At 40.0% G+C, this 23,019-nt stretch overlaps 1 protein-coding gene across 5 annotated transcripts in view; it reads right to left on the bottom strand.

Annotated features, from left to right (window-relative positions):
- GLRA2 (glycine receptor alpha 2) overlaps positions 1–23,019 on the bottom strand; it is a 119,177-nt gene that overhangs the window by 13,135 nt on the left and 83,023 nt on the right. For 3 of the 5 annotated variants that reach the window (XM_064708178.1, XM_064708149.1, XM_064708138.1), the window contains exons 8-9: positions 14,784–14,933; positions 12,885–13,004 (exon numbers count right to left, since the gene is read on the bottom strand). In XM_064708178.1, the coding sequence (XP_064564248.1) occupies positions 12,885–13,004; positions 14,784–14,933 (270 nt within the window). The remainder of the gene's footprint in view (positions 1–12,884; positions 13,005–14,783; positions 14,934–23,019) is intronic. The other 2 variants (XM_064708157.1, XM_064708167.1) reach the window with 1 other exon arrangement.

The following is a 23,019-nucleotide window of genomic DNA, read 5'->3' on the forward strand; positions in this document are numbered from 1 at the left end:
ACGTGTTTGACACATTTAAATAGATGGTTTCAGCTTGCCAATTTTGGAATGGGTCCTAAAATAGAAGTCACTATAAAGAATAAAGCAATTTGTTTTGGATGATTAAGAGAATATGGCTCATATATCCAAGGTGTGACAATTCCAATCACACCTTGATATCAATTTACAGGAAATAAATAAACTAGGCTTCATTATTGCTCATACTGCTGGTGCTATATATTTGACATGATAATCTACAGTATTAGTCAGTAAATTGACTCACTGGACTGCCCTTGATCATATGCTCCATTTTCTGCTCAGCAGGGCTCTCTCTAACAGCTATATATAACCAGGGAGGGGAGGGAAAGAGAGGGTTCTCTCTTAGATCATTATAAAATGACGCCGTGTTCGGTTTCCCTATTGCTTCAAAGGTTACAAGTGATGTGATCTTTTCACCATCACAGATAATACATGGCTGCTGTTTGTCTGACTTGGCAGCTCCTCACACAGAAATCCAATACTTTCCTCTTGTCACATACTCATTTCAGAAATGTGCTCTCTTGCAGGCCTGAAATGAAATAGTCTCTGTACTCTGTATTCCTATCTGCCAGATTTCAAGTCTTGCCTTATGTGCTCCCTCCTCGTCATACCACAGTTGTCACATTAGCAACCCACAGGAGTACTTGCAGCAAATGTAAAATCTCCTGATAGTAATGAAAATTCTGCATGCTTTCTATTAAATAACCTAAATCATTGTGCATTATAATCCATAGCTCTGCTCTTCTGCCACTGTTTTAAAATGTCTGATTACTGAGCTAATTGCTCAGGCAGGTTGTTTTTAGACTGTATAATGCATTTATATGTTATATATCTCTTTCAAAATAACTCTTGGATTAATCTTGGCTCCTCATCTACATGTTGAGAAATTGCTTCCTCAGTCCAGACAGAAGTTAAAGTCTGGGGCAGCCTCTAAAGGGGCTAAAGGGTGAAGGGCAGCTGAGAAAGAAAGAGATCCCACAAATAAAAAAGCAGGCATCTCAGTAGAAGATTGGCATGAGTTACAAAATACAAACCTGTGTAGCTGTATTTCAGCAGCATATCTACAGCTGTAATCTGTGTTGCTGCAGAAGGAAGGGGAAGCAAACACTGCTGGGACAGAAAGAGCCTATCACTATTTCTGTCCAGAGTGGTAAATTGTTCAGAGACTTTTTTACTCACCTTTGCTCCAGAAGTACTTGCAAGTCAAAGAGAATTACAGGATGTAAATTGTAAATACTCAGCTATGGGTCAGCACATCTACAAAAAGATATAATTCAGCTCACACTCTCCCTTAGGAGCAATCCCTGACAAATCTCTTTTAAACTCACTCCTGATATACTGGGCACATTACAGAAGAATGTTTAACAGCACTGATTAATATTTTCAGCTACTGTAAATTGTCCAGTGCATTGCCTGGTGCTGGCTCTGCCAGCTGGCTCTCAAGGGCTCTTCTGGTCCTGTTCCCTGCCATCCTACAATTCTGTGCTTGTAGTCTGAAGAATAGAATAGAAATCAATCACTGTCCAGGCCAAACAGCTTCCTCTAAATTGTAAAGCTTTAAAAATGCAAAGAGGCTAAACTCTAAGCCTCTTTGCTTCGAAGGTTTGAAAGCTGCCAGCAGAAAAGATCCCCAGATTCATATGGTACCAGTTCCTAAGATATCTTCACTCTGAAATCGAAGGCAAGGAGGGAAGACTTCTGGTAAAAGAAAGGTGAAAATTTACATCCCACCATGTCATACTGATTACCCTTTGGGCACCCCTGTACCCCTGGGGTATGGTGTTTTGGCTAAATGCCTTTCTATCTCCCCTCAGATGAATGAGACCTCACCATGGGAGAATGGGGTTCATGTTTCATAGCTAAAGGAGGCAAATATTTGGACAGACTCACAAGAGTCAGGTGTGGCAGCAAGGAACATACAGCAGTGACAGGAAAAGGGTGAGGTGCTGAGAACACTGACTGGGATGCCACATGCAATAAAAACATCACTAAGCTTCACATGGGCTTCAAAAATATTCATGAAATAGCAGCTGTTAGATTCAAACACAGCATCTGATGAAAAAGATATGTCGTCATTATATAAATCTGATATTCAACCCCAGCTACACAAATACTCACAAGAGAACTCACCAAAGAGGAAAGCACTAACAGTACAGAGAAGTGTGACAAAAGCAGCAGTCTCCATGCATCAAGAAGTAAAATTCAAATAGATTATTTTTACAACAAAATAACACAATATAAGCCGCAAGGGAAAGTGAACAAAGATCAAAGAGCAAATAAGAGACAGGCAACATAAACAGGCATCCCCAGTATCTAGAAGTCAAAGAACAGCAGCATACAGCACCAGAGCATCTTAAAAGAGCTGTCATGTCTTTGGGGAAAAACATCCTTTGTGCAAACTTGAAAAAAAGCAGTATTTACATTTAGGAAGCAAGACAACATTTTCTGTGCCTGAAAAAAGCTACCTTGTCTCGACTTTTTTATTGTTTTTTCTTCACACTCCTGTCTGGTCCCTATGAAAAAAGTACATTTTGTGTCTCCATTGCATGAACATCTAGCACAGGTAACAGTAAGGGCAGCATAATAAAAGACCAACCCATTAGAAAAAATATAAAACTGACTCCACTAGAGTTCATGACAGACAAATCTAGGACATCTTCAAGATAAGGTACAAAATGTCAGTTCTCAAAGACATTTTAAAAGAGAACTGCAACAGCTAGATAATCAATTGCTTTTAAATAAAGTCTAAAGCCAAGGTGAAAGTTTGGAACAGCAGCACTGACTTAACATTTAAAAAGGAAATCATTAAACACTTTTAATTATGAGAGGAAATAATCTTGTTTTCCCCATTGCTTTTTCTTCTTTGCATGGGCTAAGGACCACTAGTCACCCCCCAGCCACCACCCGAGAAACCTGAAATGGCAGAATGAAATTGTCTTGTTCTAAATCCCTAAATGTGCTGATTTTGTTCCTGCTGTTGTTTGTGTAATTGTGCAAACAGAAACACATCAGATAAGGAAAGAAAACTAGCACAACTGCCTCCCCTCCTTTGTCTTTCAACCCTGCCCTCCTTGCAGGCACAGTCACTGAACTCAGGGTTACTTTGCTCGTGACAAATACCCACCAAACACTGTGGATATGCACTACAGTTTGCAAAACCATTAGTCATCCTGTTTGCTTTCATCTAATACAGAGTTTTGGTCATTTCTATCTTTGGATTCACCTCACACCAGATCTTCCTCCGCTTCCAATACCCTTTTCCCTCCAGCCTGCACTCCCATTGGCTCCAGTGGCCATACAGACTCCTAGTCCCACAAGTGATGCAGACCTCATATGAACAACTCATAGCAAGTTTTAAAGAAGTATTTTAATAATTCATGAATCATCACATTGAACTGACTGCTCTATCCATAAATAGCAAAGGCTGCTCATCACAAAAATACCACCTCTGGTTTGGAAAGTCCTTGAGCTGCAACGTCCTGGAGCCCAGGAGGATGCATCAAGGACAGATTGCTGCCAGAGATCTTCCCATCAAGGCAGAGCCCTGGCCCAACACAGGACAGCCTTCTTGGAGTTTGTCATCTCCAGATGGACCTTCCCACAGCACAGAGATGTGGCCAGCTGCTGAACAACTGCCTCATGAATTTCAAAGCTACACTGGCTATTTAACTCAAAAGTCTGGATAATGACAAAAATAAATGTTCCTACCAAATCCTTTCATTTCATGACTATAATGCTGCATGTTAAGATTGAAAAGGTGACAAGTCTGTTTTTCCTAAGATGTAAACTTGAAAATGAGAATCTAAATTCAATGTTATGCCTTTCCATAGGCATTGTTAAAACAAGTTTTTATAAGCATTAAAAAACCCTATAATAAAGATATATCTTATTTCTGATAGGAATCCAGTTTTATGGGGTCCATGATAAGAAATGAAACTGTTGCTAGCTAGAAAGGTAGAGCTGAAAACAAATGCTACATGAAAAACACAGTGAGTAGGTTGAAAAACCAAAAAACATCTTTGCAAATGAGGACGAGCATCTAAGTTCATGCTTGGTAGGAAACAGATGAGAAGTAATTAAAAAACAAGCTATATGGAGCAATAATTTTGAAAGTAGCAGATAAATTTTAAAAACCCTAATCCTCTTTAATTTTGCTTGAGAATTCATATCTAGAAATATTGGTGAGGCTACCTGGAGTGAGAAGCATGATACCCAAATGGAAGATGCTCAAAAGGAGAACCAGAATTAATAAATTCAGGAAAACTGAAGCCTGGGCATGGCAGGATATGCCAATATGGGGGAAAACTGGCAATTACTAAGTAGGCAGGCACAAAACAAATCCAGAGACCTCTGTGGGAAATACAGTGTAAAACTAATGGAGGGAGAATAGTATCTAAAATAAGTTATGGCACTTCTGCATTTTGGTCTTGGACACACACACACACACGCACACATACACGTGTGTTTGTTCCAAAATAAATGCCTTGGAGGTATTTGTTTGTACCCCAGGAGGCACCTCTCTGATGGAAGATCAGCTGTCATTACGGTCAAACAAGGAAACTGCAGTGAAATAGGTGCATAATTTGCCTCTATTCCAAAAGATGGGGCAAGAGCTTGCAAATCTTGAAAGAAAGGCCACTGTCTTCTGCAAGAGCCACTGGAAGGTTATAAGCAAAACACATAAAGTCTATTAGCAGTGCAGGAAAGCCACTGAACAAGAGCACATAGTGATTTTTCAGAAGACTTGATTAACCACTCATTGGTGTATACCCCACCCATTCTGGACATGCAATGAAACACTTGCACCAGACAAATATCCCTTAATTCATCTAACTAGGTGTGTAATGGTGAAAAAAGAGCATTAGCACCTTGAAGGATTTACACACAGAATTACCAAGGGCTATAAAAGACCATCCTGTGATGCACAAGTTCTCTCTATCTCACCAGCTGTAGTGGCATCATGCTTTATTAGACTTGCTAGAATTTCTTTTCCTGTGAGGATCAGCACCAAAAAAAAAAAAAACCCAGAAGTTGAAAATTCTGCTGATGGGGCAAATGAATAGACTTGGTGCCTGATTCCACTGAGGAAGTAAGAAAGAAATCTGGCATAAGTTAACAGATAATAGATAAATGTCATGGAAATTTTGTGCTAGAGAGCGTCAAGACTGCTACTTGCAGATGCCTGTAAGACTTTACATCCTGAAGAGAAAATGCACAACTTTCTATTCTAGAATGATGTGCAAGATCTTGTATGTGTGCAACTCAGATAACCTCTAATGAACAGAGTTTGTGATCTCTATTCTAAAGTAGCTATTCTTTTGACAGATGAAGATTACAGAGAACCTGAAAGCAAGTCTCTACCACCAGCAGGCTTGGGAAGGCTTAACAGAAAAGGGAATGAGTCACAGGCAGAGCACTTCCACAGGACTAGCAGAAAGGGTTATATCACAACACACATGAGGAACCACTTGAAGAGAGTGAGGTGAAGCATGAAAGCAAAGGTGTCATGTCTCCTAAGAATCTTGTCACGTTACTGCAGAGAAAATTAAACCTTGGACCCTTGGTGAAAAACTTGCATTTATGCAGGTGGATTATTTGTATGTACAAATGAACACACGAATCTATATGAAAAATTACATATAAAAGTTAGCAATTAGATTACTTTAAGAGTTATGTCCTTTCTCAAAGAGAAGTTACAGGATCAGTGCAGAAATTCACAGGTAGGATTCTGGACTTCTGGCACCTCATGTGCATTGGCAAACACAGCAGCATTTTCTGACCTTTCCAATCTGTTTCTCCAGGAGCTAAAAACACTCTGACATGCTCAGTGTGCCAGATATATTCAAGCAGCCAATGGAAAATGAAGCTTTTCAATAATAAGTCCTTCTTGACGTTGATCCTGCTGTAGTGAAGACGTAGAGTGTGGGAAGAGCCAGTGGACAGCTCTGAGATACCACTGAGAGTTCACAGAGAGTGGAAGAGTGGAAGTGAGTAAACTTTTAGTGACTTATGGTTTGGCTTGGCATGGAATTTTCAAGTGCTCCCAACTTGAAATTAGTCTTTGTGAGGACTCTGCAAGACTCAGAAACAAGTGCTCAGAATATATAGTGTTTCAAGGTGTTAATTCCTTCCAGTACAACTACCCCTAGCCCCCTCCTCATGTTGTAGAAAAGAAAATCTCCTTCCTCATCTATTCTATCCATCTGCTCCCAGTAACACCCAGTGCAAGATTAGTGTTACCCCCCCACCAAAAAAAATACCCAAACAAAAAGGAAACCCACAAAAACCACCAACAAAAAAGCAACCAACCAACCAACCAAACAAACAAATTAAAATATCGGGCCACACGAGAAATATCCAACTGCAAGTTATCACATTGTAGTAAATAGCATCTTTCTCCAGCAGTGGATCAAGAGGAATATACACATGTGATCATTAAATCAAGCCCCATGAGTCAGAATCAGGCTCTGAGTGATCAGCTTGCCATAAGAAAAGCTGTCAACTTGAACAGGAATGACTATAAACAAGGCTGCTTTCCCCCAGGAAAAAAAAATAAAGGTGGAGAAATAAATGGTTTCAACGTCACTTTTTTAAAAGTACTGTAAAAACTGGATTTTACTGGAACCCATGAAGTTTTTCAGACTTGAGAGAGAATGAGCTTTCAGCAGCCTTGTTAATACAATTTGGTTTTGAACAATGCCATTTGGACAACATCATTACAGAATGCTTCACAATTAATTACATTCAAATAGCAGCTTCTATCCCCTGTGGAGAAGGGGATTAATTGGGTCAGATGTAAATATGCATTTCATGGATCCTACTGAACACTTGACCATCTCACCAGTTTCCATGTAATTTGATACAACTGGTGTAGTATGCTCTGGAGATCCACAGGGTGAGCAGGGCTGCTAGTGAGGCTGGGAATACATGGGTACAGAGTGCTGGCATTCTCAGCCTGCATTGTGCTTGGGTCTAGCTGCTCAACCCCTTCACTCTCATGTAGAAATACTAATTTATATTTACCAACACTGAAATATTTTTTTTGCTGTTGAAAATGAGGCCTGGGACAGAACTCAGAACTGATATGAAGCATCACGACAGACCTCTGGCAATGATGGATCAGAAACTGCTCCCATCCTGGTGCCTTCACTTCCTCCATTGGAAAGAGGACCTGGCCATCACAGCAGTGAGAAACCCTGACGCCAAGGCCTCACTGGGTGCTGACTCTGGCCATGGAAAGAGTCAAGATAAGCTACCTACAATGAAAGAACAAAGTTTGGGGGTGAAGTTGTCTCTTGTGCTGCCTAAGCCTATATCTTTGAATTGTGATGGCTTTTCACTCTCTGTCTGGAGTGATATGAGGTGGGCCAGAACACATCCAATGAAAGAATCACCATTTTCTAAAATAATCTGGAAAACAAAAATCTGGTGCCTGTGGCAGATGGTTCTTGAAAAGCCACTTGCTGCTTTAAAGCTTCAAAAATAAGAACGTTTCCTGTCTCTTTCTAACTTCCTTTGCCCTATTTTCAGTTTGCACTCTCCCCTAGGTATAATAAGAAATAAGACATTTGCACCCAGCTGGAGAGTACCTTTCATGAGCTGGAAAACTGCAGAGTTCATTTTTGGTGTGTCTCCTGCTGTTCAGGAGTAACTAACAGGACAAACTTGAGTGAAGTGCAAACTTCAGTCTCTAAGGCTTGTCAGTTCAGAGCTGATTCTCTCAGCCACTGCATGCTGGGCAGGTACAAGAGAGGACTCAGAGTTTCTAAAGCAAAGTTCCACTACTGAGCAAACAAGAAAAAACTTTATCCAGCACTCCTGACTTTTCCAGTCCTACCTGTCCCATGTGGTACAGCACACAGTCACTTCATCACCCCAGACTGGAAGTACTGTAAAATTGCTGTCCTGCAGCTTATGTCCTGTTCCTATCCTATTAGACCATAAGGAATAATTTTTTAAGTATTTGCAAGCTGGGCAATGTGAGTTATTATACTGCATCATGTCCTGTTTGCTGCTTTGGTGCCATGCATGGTCCCTACAGTTCCAATATCTGTCCCCCGCCCCACAGAGTACCACTTGTTGTACCTCTGATCAGTTCAGTGGGTATAAAAATTCATCATTCTGCATCCCCACCAGTTACCCACTTCTCTGGTTTCCACCCTTTCTAGATTAGCCATGATTTTCTTGTTCTCATTTTCTGTGTGTTTCTTTTCTTGTTTGTTTGTTTTGCTTTGTTTTTGTTTGCTGTGGTTTTTTTTGTGGTTTGATGCTGTTTGTTTGGAGTTTTTTCCCCCCAGAAATTCTAATTTTTTTTCCTGATTTTGTTCTCCTGGTTTTTCTTCTACTCTGGCACCTGAATTCCATTACTCCGGCTTGTGCACTAGCACTCTACCCACTTCAATTATTGTTCAGATATTTGGGACTTTCTCAGGAACTGGTATGACATGTTCCATAAATTGGTCTGCCAGTTGTTACAGAATGTTTCGTGTTTTTTTATTTGGTTTTCAGAATTCTCTCCCTTGAAATGCAAGAGAAAGAGAATTCTGAAATGCAATCCATTTTCTCTTCTGTTTCTTGGTTTGGGGCAAAACATCCACCCCACCACAGTCCATCATCTTTTTGTGTCTGATGCAATAAAATACACAAAACACAGTAATTTGTTTAGAATTTTTAACCTTCCTTTCTCCAGTAAGGGAGGGAAAAGCTTCCATTTCACTTTCAATTACCCTTGTAAACAGGACACTATGAAACCAAATTTTTCTCTTCCACTGTTTCTTTGTCTGTGTTTGCTTTTCACCGAAAAATCTACATTTCCAGTAAATTTAGGCTCTCCATCTGGTCTAACTGCTCTTATTAGAATTTTTTGATCCATTGCTTGGATACCACCCCCATGGCTGAATTGCTTTTTTTTACAGGTTTGCTCTTTCTTTGGGAACTCATGTCTCTAGATTTGTGCCTAGAGCTAGACTAAGGATTTATATCAAGATAATTTTCAAATTTGAGATGACGGGGTTTTTAAATGTTTAAAGTACATGAGATATGTCCATTTTATAAACAATACAGATACTTCCACTGATATTAAATAGGGCCACTCTTAGCTTATTCACGCTCAATATAAAAAGACAGAAAAGGACATTCAGATGAGCCACAAAGTGACATGGCAACATGAGGCAGCGAATTGTGTCTATTGTTTAACTACAGCTAAATATTCACTGCAGTTGTATGTGGGACTATAACTTCAAGCTAAATGATATTTTTTTTTGTACTTATCCTCTACTGGATTTTTATCTGCACAGTTACATTAAAGCACTAATGCAATTGCCCTGGAGAAATAAAAGTAACTGCAGTATCTTGAGGGTGTTTATCTACAGCAGAAGCTACATGCGCTTTAATCCATTAAGTAAGCAAGATGTGAGAGAGAGAGAGAAAGAGCCATTCAGACTCAGATTCCTATTTTTCACAATGAAACTCGTGTGTTTGAGCTTGTTCAGCGAGTCCCAAAAATAGCTCAGCAAAAGGGCTTTCCTTGAGCACTTCCATTATTCACATGATGCGGCACCTTACATAACGCGCGCGCACACATCCTCCCGCCGAACGCGCTGCGCACGGTGACAGCAGGAAAACATTCCCACCAGGGACAGCCGTGCCAAGTGCGTTAAAGGCAAAGCTAGGCTGAAGGCACTGACTTTTTTTCTAGGGGCAAGTCTAGAAAACCATAGAAAATTATTTTGGGATCTGACAGAGGAATTTCAGTACGATTAAAATGGTAGAGATAGTCTGTAGAAGCTGGTGATGCTCAATGCATATCTGTTCTCCTGTTGAAAGGTAGAAATACTGTACTATCTCAGTGACTTTGTTTGGGCACTTGTGGTACTTGCTTCACCACTGGCCGCTCCATCCGAAGGCCAACAATGCTCTGAAGAATTCAACCAGGTTCTTCCAGCTTTGCTTAGAGAGTTATCCTTTGCTTCTGTAATCACACTTAGTCCCAGTCCCAGCTCTTTCACTTGAAAACACCATTTGTGACCCCTTTGCTAATCTGCATGCATGTGGATCCCCTTGGTTGCAGCATTGTTATTTGTATTGCTCTGTGTGCCCTCCACATGGGATTATACCTGTCACATCTCCCTGCACAGTTCTTCATTCAAGCTACAACGTATTGCTTTTAACACTAACAGTCCCAAACTTAACCCCTAGTCTTGGTCACACTGGTAACCATCACACATATAATTTAGGAAGTCATCTTTGAGATGCTGATATGAATACTAGTGTATACTGTGATTCATTTTGACTACTGATCATATAAAATAATAGTTATTGTTTTCCAAAAGGGATGATTGAACCTGTGTAAACAGTTCTGCTTCCCTAGAAGCCCATCATTTTGAAAACTAAGAAATAATGTTTAATTATTAAAAAGCATATTTTTAAAATAAGTTATTTTCTTTCAAGTAATCTGGCACCATAAAAATTTAGAATTTAATATAATGTAACTTCCTCAGTACCTCAGTACATCCTCAGTACCATTAGACTCCTGGCTTCTGCAGCCTGTACTCTCTCTATTGCACCATGATATACAAGAAATAGGCAATAATTTCTCTCAGCAATCAAGTATTAAACACAAGCTTATTTATAATGATGGGTGTATTTAACTTGAGCAGAAAGGCTACATGAACGTTTAGGACAAACTTTGAATGCTTCCTTCCATAGAAATTGTGTGAGGAAGACAGACAGAGTGAAGCACTGATAACCTGAGGATAATGTGATTTTGTGTGTGTGGAAGATGCCTACAAGTCCTGATAAAGCTGTCCTTTCAAATGATTCATCTGTAATACAATTTCTGGACAATTGTATTACAACAATACAACCCAGACTTTTCCTAGAAAACATTAACAATCTGATGCTTGATTTAGGAGATTTGATGGTCTCTTAAGATGTCTGCTCAGACTAACTGGTCTGAGGGTTGCAGCACTAAGAAGAGCAAGTCCCAGCACAGACAATGACAAAAGCAGTGCCAGAGATACAGGCTTACAAAACTGAGAACAGGTATTTTCTTGTCCTGTAGATGAAGTTGCAAATCCAAGAACCAAGGCCAGGTGTACTTCAGCACCTTTTTCCTCTCCCTTGATTAGCACTGAGCGATGCAGTATAGATACTCAACCACACTCTTACACTGTCTGCTTTTGACTACGACTTTCACATTTGCACTCAACACAAGCTTTGGTTCAGTGAGCAATACCTCAACAAATCAAGTTCCCTGCCTGTGAGGTTCCTTGTGGCACCACAGGCTCTGCTCCCATGTTCTCTTCTGTGCATAAACATCCTTCTCTTGAGCAGAAAGCTGCAACCGTGGCAGCATTGCTCCAGAAACCTCTGCCTTGCTACATCTCCTCTGTTGACCTCTCAAGTGTGCATCAGTTATGTGATGGGAGTTCTCCAGGGGAAAACAACACCAGAGCAGCTCCAGCTCTTAGGGCTCTGCAGTGAAGGCACTGCAGCGACACAGCCCCTCTGAGAACCTCCCTGGTTGTCTGTGTAATGCACAACATTCTAAAGGAGAGGAGAGGTTTCTGCAAGCTTCCCTAAAGGAGGGGATAACCACAACTTACACAAACTTTAACTGAACTACCTGCACTTTGTAATTGGTGAGATATGCAGCACTGAGTACTTGGACTTCTTTTGTAGCTGTATGCATCAGCTTTTCAGTGGCAGCATATTAATACTGGTCATATCTCCTAGAAAGCCTCTCATTTTTTCTTCTTTTTATATTCAGTTTTTGTATGTATGTAAATATTATTAGAAAGTACAATAGAAAATATCCAGAAAGTAAGGCTCTCTTCTGCTGCTTGATGTTGTAGCTCTGAAAGCAAATTATTTATTGCATTGTAAACCCTCCATCTTAATTTTGCTCCGTAATACGAACTGTGAGTTTTGCTTTGATTTTGGAAGCTACTAAGTCCCTTTACAGTGTACAAAATTCACTGAATTCATCTGCATTTTATAATAACATGACTTCACAGAGCTTGATCAAAGTTGGAAGCCCATTACAGCTCAAGAGTATCTCAGACAATGTTTTTGTTCTGGGAAATCAAGTCCTGAAAGATTAAAACCCCAGTCCCATTTTATTTAAATGAACACATTTCATTCCTCAGCCACTAGTAGCAAGCAGTGAACTGCACACTAAGCTTGTTTCTTTCTCCATCATTGATTTTATTGCCTCCACAACTCACCCCTGCTCTGGATGTATCAGCTGCTATCATATTGCTTTTGATCTGCTACGTTACACGGTGTAAAAGATTTTAACTTCATGGCTCTTCTCCAAGCAAATAAAAAGAAACCAAGGAAATACTTTTTTCATTCATAGCTATTCATACTCCACTAAGCAGAGCTTGGGACATCATGATGAGGAAGGCTGCAGGTTGACAGTTCAGGAGTAAATACCACAGCAAGAAAAATGCATTTTGTTATACATACCGCATTCTGTTGGAACACGCTCATCTGAAAGATGACACAATGTGGGATTTACTGTCTCAAGGCATTTCCTATGGCCCTCTCCCCCCACCCCATTCACTCTATCTTTACACAGGACCAAGCTGCTGAATATGCATGCACTTTCCTCAAGAGTGTGGAAATAGGGGTGGCATAGCCCAGCCACAGTAAAAAGCAAGCATAAGGGTGGGCCGTAAGATTGTACAACATGAAACTGCTGTTCATGCTGGGGACAGCACTGTGTATTTTGTGGGGGCATTTAGCAAAGAGAATGCAAGAGACTACTAGTGATGCCAATCAAAATGGTCCATTTTGCTGATTTATGGCATCGTTGCACATACTAAATCTCTCTTGTTTTCTCTTTCTCACTACAGCTTTACCCTCAAACTTGAATTGCCGATCTGATTCACTGTCCCGTAAGCTGATGACTCTTTGCTCCGCAAGCCATTCATGCGCCGCACGGACTCAACGCTCTCATTCCCAACAGCCACAGTCTGTGCCTGTCCCCAGAGTGTCAGCATAGATAGCAGCAGCAAGAATGGGAATACCACAGCAGCAGCATGACGACACACACACACACAACAGGCAAAGAGAAGAATGGCTTGGTTAGAGAAGACCATCATGCAAAACAACGAGAATCACTTTCAAGGCAAAATAAACTGAGAAAATCGTGAGAGACAAAATCAAGTACAGAGGTGCAGAAAATACCTCCTAAAGAGGTCTTAGTAACATTCCCTATTTTGAAATTTGTGCAACCAGATTCATAGGAAAAAAGCAAGCCTATGCAAATGGATAGGTCTCGCTTACTCAGCTGCATATTTCCTTGTATTTAATTATGCTGTTACCTATTTTGCAAAAAATCCATGCACCCCGAGGCTTAGGATAAACACAAGTCTTCTGCTGATTTGGTTTTAAATAACTTTCTTTTCACAGTCACCAAAATAATAGCTTTCGAAACAGATGAATGACTACTACCGAAATCTCATAAACTTGAGTAATGTCACTGGATACTATTACTTACCAAGGACGGCTACTTGTTCACAAAAACAGATCTTGCATCCAAAAATGAAATTACAGATGCCATACAGAAGCTTCTGCTGCTGCCATGCTGGGTTTGAAAACAAAGGCTTCTAGTGGCAGCGCATGTGGCCTGTAGACAGGCAAGCAGCTCTGCTCTCTCCTGTAATCTAATCTTCACTGGAATCTCAATTCATCTGACAATAATATTAAACTAGAGAACAGCTTTCTTCCCAGAGTATCCATCAAATATTACATTACCTACAGAACATTTATTAGACAGGCCTGTCAAAACACAAATGCCCTGTGCCATTGTTGTCATCCCTCTTGTAAAGGAAACCATTATATGTGGCTTGAAGCACTCGTGCAGCTCAAGCAAATATTTACTTCACCTAGCGAATATATATGTAGAGTTTACAGTTCCAGATTCTCTAGACATGGGAATGATCATGACTCGAATAAAATTCAATTTAATGTCTACTCTTGTCTTCTCATTTAATGGGAAAAAAACCAACAAAACAACCCAGGACAGATGGACAGTCCTCTAAAATTATTTCTAGACTGACATCTAGGTTACGAACAATCCCCTCTTCTACATGTCAGTCACTGGCATAAAATTCTGTGATGATGACAGTCACAAAGAGGTCTTTTGCTAAAAATTTGAAGTTTGCATCAGAGGCAAACTGTGAAATGACAGAAGCCCAAGAGGAAATTCTCCTAATCCTTCTCCTTTTTTTAAAATGGCCATGTTTCCTGGTTTCAGATGGGAAAGACACCAGCTGCTGGTGGTGTAAAAGGGAGGGCAGAACTGCAAATCATTGCAATGGGCTATCCTAGGGAATGTCCCATTTTAGCATAGCTAGGGCAGTACTAGAAAAGACAGATCTCAGGCATGTTCATGATGACAGCACACCTGGATAATATCATTCCTCTATTATGTCATTGCATCCAACTGTTCTTTATCTACTGATGGTGCCATGTAGTAGCACAGTATTTGTAGAGGTCCAGCTGCCTCAGCAGTTGCATGAAGGGAAGAAAATTCTTGGAATTGGTGACCAATTACTGACATTTGTCAATAACTTAATATACTGCAAATAAACTCGACAGCCAATTACGAACTCTTTATCGAGGAGTAAATCACTCAAAAGGAAAGTTTAGAAAAAGGCTCTCCTGCAAGGGCAAGAAGTGAGGTAGGACATCAGCTACAGATGAGCAGGGCAGTGAGGGCACATTCAGCCTCCCCAGGTAAAGAGCAGCTGTACCTTGTTTTGTCTTCTTTGCCTTCTCCGAAGCCTCAGGAATTCTTTGTGCTGCCGTGAAACAAAGTTGACTGCTGCATATTCCAGCAAAGCAGCAAAGACAAAGAGAAGACACACAGCCATCCAAATGTCGATGGCTTTAACATAGGAGACCTAGAAAGAAATAGGACACAGCATGTTATATCTCAAACTACTTCCTAAGCTGAAGATATAGATGTGAAAAAAATAAACACATTTTTGCACAGCATGAGTTCCACGAGGTGGGTTTTTCTTATTCTGTGTTTTGATTTGTTAACTCATTGGCTGATAAAAAAATACATAATTGAACTATTAATGAAAATGAGTGTCCACAAAGAATGCATAAATGAGCTATTTCCTTTAGAGAAAAATCAGGGCTACTTTAACAAAATACAAGTGTTCTTAGAGTCACAATCAAAGTTTGGAAAAAAGAATACAAATACAAGATATGATAAAAAACCTATTAAAAAACCATTGTAGAAAGTTTATAGGTTTCACCTTTTTAAATTTTTATACCATAATGCTTAATTAGCTATATCCGTTATCCACAACTTCAAAGTAAACTCAGAGTATTCTATTGTATGGGCTGATACAACTTTACCAATTAAATATTCCATCCTAGTTGCTTGATACCTTTACCCAACATCTCTATAAGAAAAATAAATCTTCATAGATATTATCTACTAAAAATACCCAAACAGCTGCCTCTGTTCTAGTAAAAATCTATTCTGATTTTAATTGACTGGTCCACAGTAAAATCAGATATATGACAGCATTGCAATGTCACAAGATGTTTATCATATTACCCACATTGGGCCAAACAGTAGCCAATTAATGAGCTACACACTATGCATATCAAAGGTACATTCTCCATGGGTGTTTGGTCTCTGCCTTTCTTTGTAGTCTTGCGGTTTTTAAGCAGAGATCTTATGATTAGGTAACAGCAGGTTGTCTCTTTTGTTTATCAGGTATTACCTCCTGAGTGGAATTACAATGATCTGACTTAATGTCTACAATGTACATGTGAGCTAGTTGCATAAATTACTTTGACATAAATAAATCAAGGAATGAAGAAAAATGGGCATATCTAGGATGCAAGGTATTTGAACTATTTTACATGTCTTTTCTACAATGAGATTAATAACACCCAAATAGAGTTTCTTCTTCTTCATGTCTGCAAGGAGGAGCTTAGAACACCTCTGTTGGCAGAGGCACCCAGGGCTTTACATAGTTGTCTAAATAACAGCATCACAAATTGACACATTAGGTGCCTAACATCCATTTGCTAATTCAGCAGAGCACAAAGCTTCAGTATCTCACATTAACCAGTGCCCTGGAGATGCCTCAGATATTCAAGGTCACCTCAGTTTGACAGAGACCCATGGCACCCCTATAGAGATGAATCAAGATGAGGAAAATGGACTGTACCTAAACCCAAAATATTATAAACATTTAGATAATAACCTGCAGGCAAAACATTTCATTGCAGCCAAAACTTATAGTGGTCTGAAAAGGCAGCAGAAAAGGATGTTTTGTTCCTGACACTCAAGTTAAGGAGACCAAATGTCCACCTTGGAAAACTCCACTTCTGTCCTTTTGCATTCAAAATGACCTCACTCTTTTGGCTCGGCAACCATTCTGTGGTGGAAGGAATCACACCTCTAGGTGTAAATTGTACCTCTAGGTGCAAATAGGTTTTGCTCCTATTTGCCATCTGCTTGAATAGCATCATTTTTCAAAGTCCGTAAAAGAGCTTTTGTTAATGTCAAATGGAGTATACTGCGCTATGTGCTTCAGCAAGCAGTATGAGCAGAGGAACTGCCATTTCAAGCACAACAGAAAGAACACAGAGCTTCATCCTGCAGATCCTGAACATTGAGAATGACATTGTAGAGGAGCCAAGCACTGTTATTCAGCCTGCATCAGAGGAACATGCCTTTCAGCAGCAATGGTGCAGCTCCACGTGGCAGCGCCCACCATGCAGCTCACACAGGCTGAGGTGACACCATGAATCTGTGTTTTTCAATTAGATACACAGCAGGTATGTAGCTCACTCCCCCACATATAAAAAATTGTACAAGTTACGTCTTTACTGAGCAGCTGTGAAAAGCAGAGAAAACTCGACAGTGTCCCAGACGCTCTGTGCCACAGGCTGAGGCACAGCAGGAATCAAGTCACTGTAATTTGTGTAAAACGCAGCTGAGATTTGGTTGTTTGCTGCTTTCCTGAAGGGGCAGTTTGTTTCCTTTACAAACACCCTTAGGAGATGTATTAAACATGAATAAACAGCTGGACTGTGCTGTCAGAAACAGCACAATACAGGGAGCTGAAGTCAGAAGAATCAGCAATTCTGACCATGCAAATCCTGTCCTGGTGGGCCTAAAGCAGGGAAGGCAAAATGATAAAGGAAGGCCTGAGTTAGTAGTCCTGCCACTTATACTGTGCTATCATAAATGGCATCCCCATAGCTGCTGAGCCAGCTGGATTATTTTAACTGCAGCCCGCTGGGCTGGAATCAGAGAATCACGATATCCTTGGCAGATGCGTAGCTTGTTCTATTGTTTGGCCAGGGCCACACCAAGGCACAGCTTTAAATAAGAAAACAGAAAGCAACTGCTTCCAGCACCATATTAAAAATAAATAAACAGTAAAATCCTGCAATGAGTAAAAGCTGGCACCTTTGTTTTCAAATAAATTTATGTAGTTTACCTATGAACCTCCAGTATATACAGTATTGTGCTGCTCAAAGCCTAAAATCCTATGGAATTTTCTGACAGGCTCATAGAACCTGGAGTCTGCAAAACTGAGTAAATCATGAAAGCCTTGACACATCCATTGCTCAGGCAGGTTCTTCCATCAAACTCAAAACCAACATTATCAGCTAGGGGATTTTCCCCCAGATCATAGTAAAGCATTAGAACTCCTATGCTTGTTCAACTTAAAGGCTTATAGCATTGGCTTTGATAAGGACTCATCAGACAGTACTCTCTCTCCAGCTTCCTTAACTACCATGTCCATGCTCCATGCTCCATACTCACTGCTGGGTACAGGTAGGACAGCGCAGACAACCTTAAAAAGCACTATGTACATGTGGGGATTTTTTTCAACTAATGCTAAGAAACAAGCAATTTTAGGACAAAATTCTATTAAGTGGAACACAGATGTTTGACTATAGTCAAATAAACTGTACCCTAAAAATGCCACTCTCTCCTTTTTGACCAAGACTGGAGTTTTGGAAGGCTATTTCAGGTATACATGTGTATTTGATATACGCTAACTTTAGTTAGATAAAGCCTATAACTTATCACTGTTAGCCAGTACCTTGATGTAAAACTAATCAGAGCAGAGCAGAATAACAGAAATTACCCGACATGAGCCTTATGTAATAGAGACAGTTACCTAAGCATTTGCTACCTTTCCCATAATTTCACTTGCAGGACAGAATCCAGCACCAATCCAAATTCCAAGTTGACATTATTAAGTTAGCATGCATAAAATAAAAAATAAGCGGGGTTGTTTCAAAGGCAGACCTTGTAAAACTTCCACTGAAAAGCCTGTAACATTGACATTACACTGGCTGCATTTACTATAAAATACTTTTAGAAGTGGATATTTGGAAACTCTGCCTTGTTCAGTGTTATCATGCTCAGAAAGCCCAATAAAATTTTCTTGTCCTTTACTTTCTTTAAATAGCTGCTCCATTTTTTACTGCATGTTGCCAAGCTTCCTCCCTAATGCTGTTTGGGAGGAGGGGATTTAATGGCTCCCACCAATAAAACCATAAATTGTATCAATTATTCAGATGCTTTGTAAATGTTTTAGGGCCAGCTAATGAGGGAACTTTTTCCGAATTACAGCTGTCTGCATCAAGAGCCAAGTGTGGTAAGGCTAAGTATAGTAAATGTGACAAAGCTGCTTCTTTCCCTTCCTAATTTTCCTCATTTGTTATTTGGCCATGCCCACTGGATAAAAAAAGACCAGCTTGTTCCTCATACACTGCTGTAGCATCACTGGCCCCAGTGAAGTTCCTGGAAATGAAAGCACAAGGAGAACCACTCTGTTGGTGAAGGACTTGAGGGGATTAAACCTTCACTTCTCAAACTGTTTTTATTTTGTCACCGTGACTCTCCCAGAGCTCTTGTGTGTCACCACCAGAATGAAGAATGCCTTTGTGGAGAAGATCCAGGGGAAAACATGGCCATGGGTCCTGCAGCTCAGCAGCTGTCATTTGTTGACATTTTTGAATCAACCCAAATGTGAGCTCTGTTTTTGCTGCAACGCCAGTCTCATGAGAACCCAGACAACTGCTTTAACTCTCTAATATTGTCAAACGAGTGTAAAATGGAAATAAAGACACATCCATCCACTCCCAGGGTTCTGCACTGTGAAAATACCTTCCACATGCAGTGAAAGGTACTCAGTTTCTGTTAAAAAACATATATTCACTTCTTTTGGTAGGTAGAATCTTATGAAAAAATAGCTTTTACTTGTGATATGAAGCAACAAACCTCTTTCTTACACAATGCCATATTTTGGGTTTTTTTAGAATAAAATTTTTAAAGTTTTTTTAAAGAATAACGTTTTTTAAAGAATAAAAGGTTTTTTAAAGAATAAAAAGGTTTTTTAAGAATAAAATTTTCAGCTACCATGAAATCTTACAATTTGAAATTAACTTCTCCCATGCCTTAAAATAAACTCTTGGAGAAAAAGGTTCCAAAGAATTTTCCAGACTGGAAAGGTGGAAATAGAACAAAGTATAATTTTAAATCAAAACTGAAACAAAAGTTACTTTAAATGAAAAGTGGGCTATTTTCAAAACAAAAGAAGAAAAAAGAAATGTTTCATTTAAACCTGGTGAAAAAAACACTACTACCCTCCCTCTGTTATTCAGATTCCATATGAAAGTGTCCACCTTGCTCAGCAGGAATTCACAACTTGTTCCAGCCACCCAAAATTGCCTTCTTTTTTTTAGTGAATAAACTATTCATCCAAACATTTTTGCTCTATTTCTATTGCTGGTTCTGCCAAGTCATGAGATGCTACACCTCCCACTCACTGCTGATGCAGAAATAAATGCTGACTGCATCCAAGCCAGGAAATGTATGGGAAATATTTATGGTTTGTTTTTCCTTCAAAGATAAAGGGAAATTTTCTTCAAGTCTCTGAAGATGATCAGCGAGTTAAGGAATTTCCAAAGATGCTCAGAGAGCCCCCTGGGCAGGGGCCAGAAGAGGTGATCAAACAGGCACATAACAAAATTCACTAGTAGGCCTACTGGCTATTTTTGTTGCGCTAACCAGGCCAAGATGCCAAAAATACAGGCCTGGTTTGTGAGTGGTCACAGCTACCTCTGTGCCAGCTCTATCCAATTCCCACTGAAGAGAGAAAACAAAATGCTCCCCAACTTCAGAGTGGGGCTGGAGCCCACGATACTGCAGAAATTAAAAAAAAAAAAAAAAAAAAAAAAAACCAAACAAAAAAAAAGCAACAACAAAACAAACAAAAAACAAAAACAAACAAAAAACCAAAAAACCCCGCAGTAAACCTGTCTTCCAGGTAAAGCCACTTTAGAAAAACAATAAAATATTTCTTTTTTTAGCATGGGCAGAGTCTATTGACACATTTTGATTTCCTTCCCAAATGGTGTATTTTCACCCTTGAAAACGCAATACCATGAACACAAAATCAGTTTGCAGATCGGTGAAGCCAATACTGCTTGGGCTTTTTCCCAAGGCCATATGAAGTATTGGCATACTCATCATGTGTCATTTTGTGCAATCATATGGTGTAGTTGCCTTGTCTTTCCTATTTGTGAGAATTCATTCTTTCTGTAGAGTAAATTAAGACAGGATGCAGCATTTCCACTTCATCCTGTTTGAGCAGGGAGCTTGGACCAGATGACCCACTGTGGTCCCTTCCAATCTTACCTATTTTGTGATTCTGTGATTCAAAGGCCCTCAGTTTCTCTAAAAATAGTATGACTACTTTGCAGACAAAGAAAAAGAAGCCTGAGTGATAGCTTAAGGCACTTTTTCTAACAGAGCAGGTAACAGCTGAGAAAACAAAGGCTTGTGATTTGGACAGAAAATGGCGCTGGTGCTCAGCCTGGGAGCAAACTTGAGATTTTCTTGTGGATTGATGAGGCAGGGACAGGCTGACCTCTGTCAGTGAGCACCAAGTAACACTAAATGAAACTGTAACCCGGGTCAAAACCCTGCTTTTACAAATTGATAGTCAACTGCTGGCTGTAACACCTCTAAGATGACAATAGTGTCTGGATATGTCTCATATCTCAGGAGTTCAAGCCCAGCTCAGACCACTGCAGAAATAGTTAACCAAGTATAGAACTGAAATGCTAAATTATTTGGAAACTGGAGGTTCTGGTGGCCCCACTCAATAACTGTGTTTAGTTCATGCCTTGTAAACCATGGTAGAGTGGAACTAAGATTGAGCAGAGCCCTAGCCCCCAGTGGAAACAGATTGAAACTACAGAAAAACAAGAGGGGAAAAGTGAAATTTTCTCTGCTCATTATTTATTATGACCTTGGCATGTACCAGGGCACTGCTGACTTTGCTCATTGCCCGGATCCTGAAAAATGCTGGGGAGGAACAGGCTGGGGACGCCTCTCCCCCCAGCTCAGACACATCTTTAACACTATGTGTAAATAGCAATTTGTGCCTCTTGCAACTCTTCAGCCTGGTTGTGTCTCTCTGCCCTCTTGGTGGAAAGATTATGGCTGAGCTGGCCAACATGTGCATGCTCTGCAGGAGTGTTGGGGACCAAGAGGCCCTGGCACCACCCAATGCCATGGGCAGAGGCAGCACCATTTGGTCAGACTTCAGAGAAGGCAGCCACACCCACAGAATGGGCCTGAGCTGTCACAGGAATAATCCTGCAGCACCAAACATCAGCTTCTCATCACCTGTATTCTGCACATCCTTGCTCTTTTCATTGGTCTACTTTGTATGGTTAGTCCTCTTCTGTCTTCAAGAAATTGGTCTTGAATAAGCTCTTACAACCATTTGATTAAGTATTGGTTTTTTTCCCTTGAAAACCAGACTCCAATAAAGCTTTCCACAGTCAAAGGAGGAAGAAATATTCTGCCCCACAAAAATCTTAGGATTCTATGCTCACACAGCCCCCACAGGTTACCACAGCCCTACGATCTTAGCACATCTCAGTGCCCTTCATTTGGCTTGTAAACACAGCAAGCTGATATTGGCAGAAATAAAATAAATAATACCAATACTTGTAATGATTCTTTTGTATGAACCAAAGTAAGTAATCAACAGATTGGTGCAGCCATGGTGATCAGTTTACAAAGGTGACAAATAAGGATTGATGTCTCTGCTACAAGGAAGCAGCTTCTTATTGCTAAGTAATTGAAACACATTCATCACACAGAAACACCCCCACACATGAGCAAATTAAGAATTATATGTGGCTGCATTAAGATACTGGTAAAAACATATCCTGTCAGCCCTTGCAGATAGATGACAATGTCAGTCTTGGGTTTTGTTTACAACAAAAGATTTTGCTCTTCCTTCCCAGTGAAATCAACAGATAATACTTCTTTAATGTCATTAAATGCTCACTTGAATATTTGGACTTTAAGTAGTAAATTTTTCAGTGATTGAGAGCTTGGATAAAAACAATCACTAAGGAGAAAAAATAATGAGAAAGATTGCATGTTTGCTAGCAAGAACCACTGGCCTGCTCTTTGAACAATGTCATTAAATTCATAAAGAGAGTCAAATGCCGATATTGGCCAAAGATACATTTATATTTAAGATGCACTTGAAATCAGGATTCAGCGTGGTATGTATCTGAGCACAGCAGAGTGCCTACTTCTGTAAGGTCAGCTTTCCTGCTCTGATTATGCTTTTCTGAATTTTTTTTTTTTTTTTTTGGTTAACTCAGCTTTAGAAAACTCTTTTTGTTTGTAGATCCAAAAGTTCTTTAGTTGCCTCAGGTGAAAAGTAATCTTCATTCAGCTCAGCCACAGCCATGCAGGTTCAGTTATTACCTCTGCCATTCAGTTAGGAAGAATTGCACCAAATTGCATTATTCACTGACCTTTGAAGAGTTAACTGACTCAGTGCATGACTGTTATCAAATAAGAAGTCAGGATTTCATTTTTGTAGCAATAGGAACAAATCTCTTCCCTCCAAGTAAAACAGGTAAGGACCACAGAAGTGGAGTACGGCAGGGAAGCTACTG

This window comes from Zonotrichia leucophrys, chromosome 1 (genome assembly GCF_028769735.1).
Source record: "Zonotrichia leucophrys gambelii isolate GWCS_2022_RI chromosome 1, RI_Zleu_2.0, whole genome shotgun sequence".
NCBI classification, from domain to species: Eukaryota; Metazoa; Chordata; class Aves; order Passeriformes; family Passerellidae; genus Zonotrichia; species Zonotrichia leucophrys.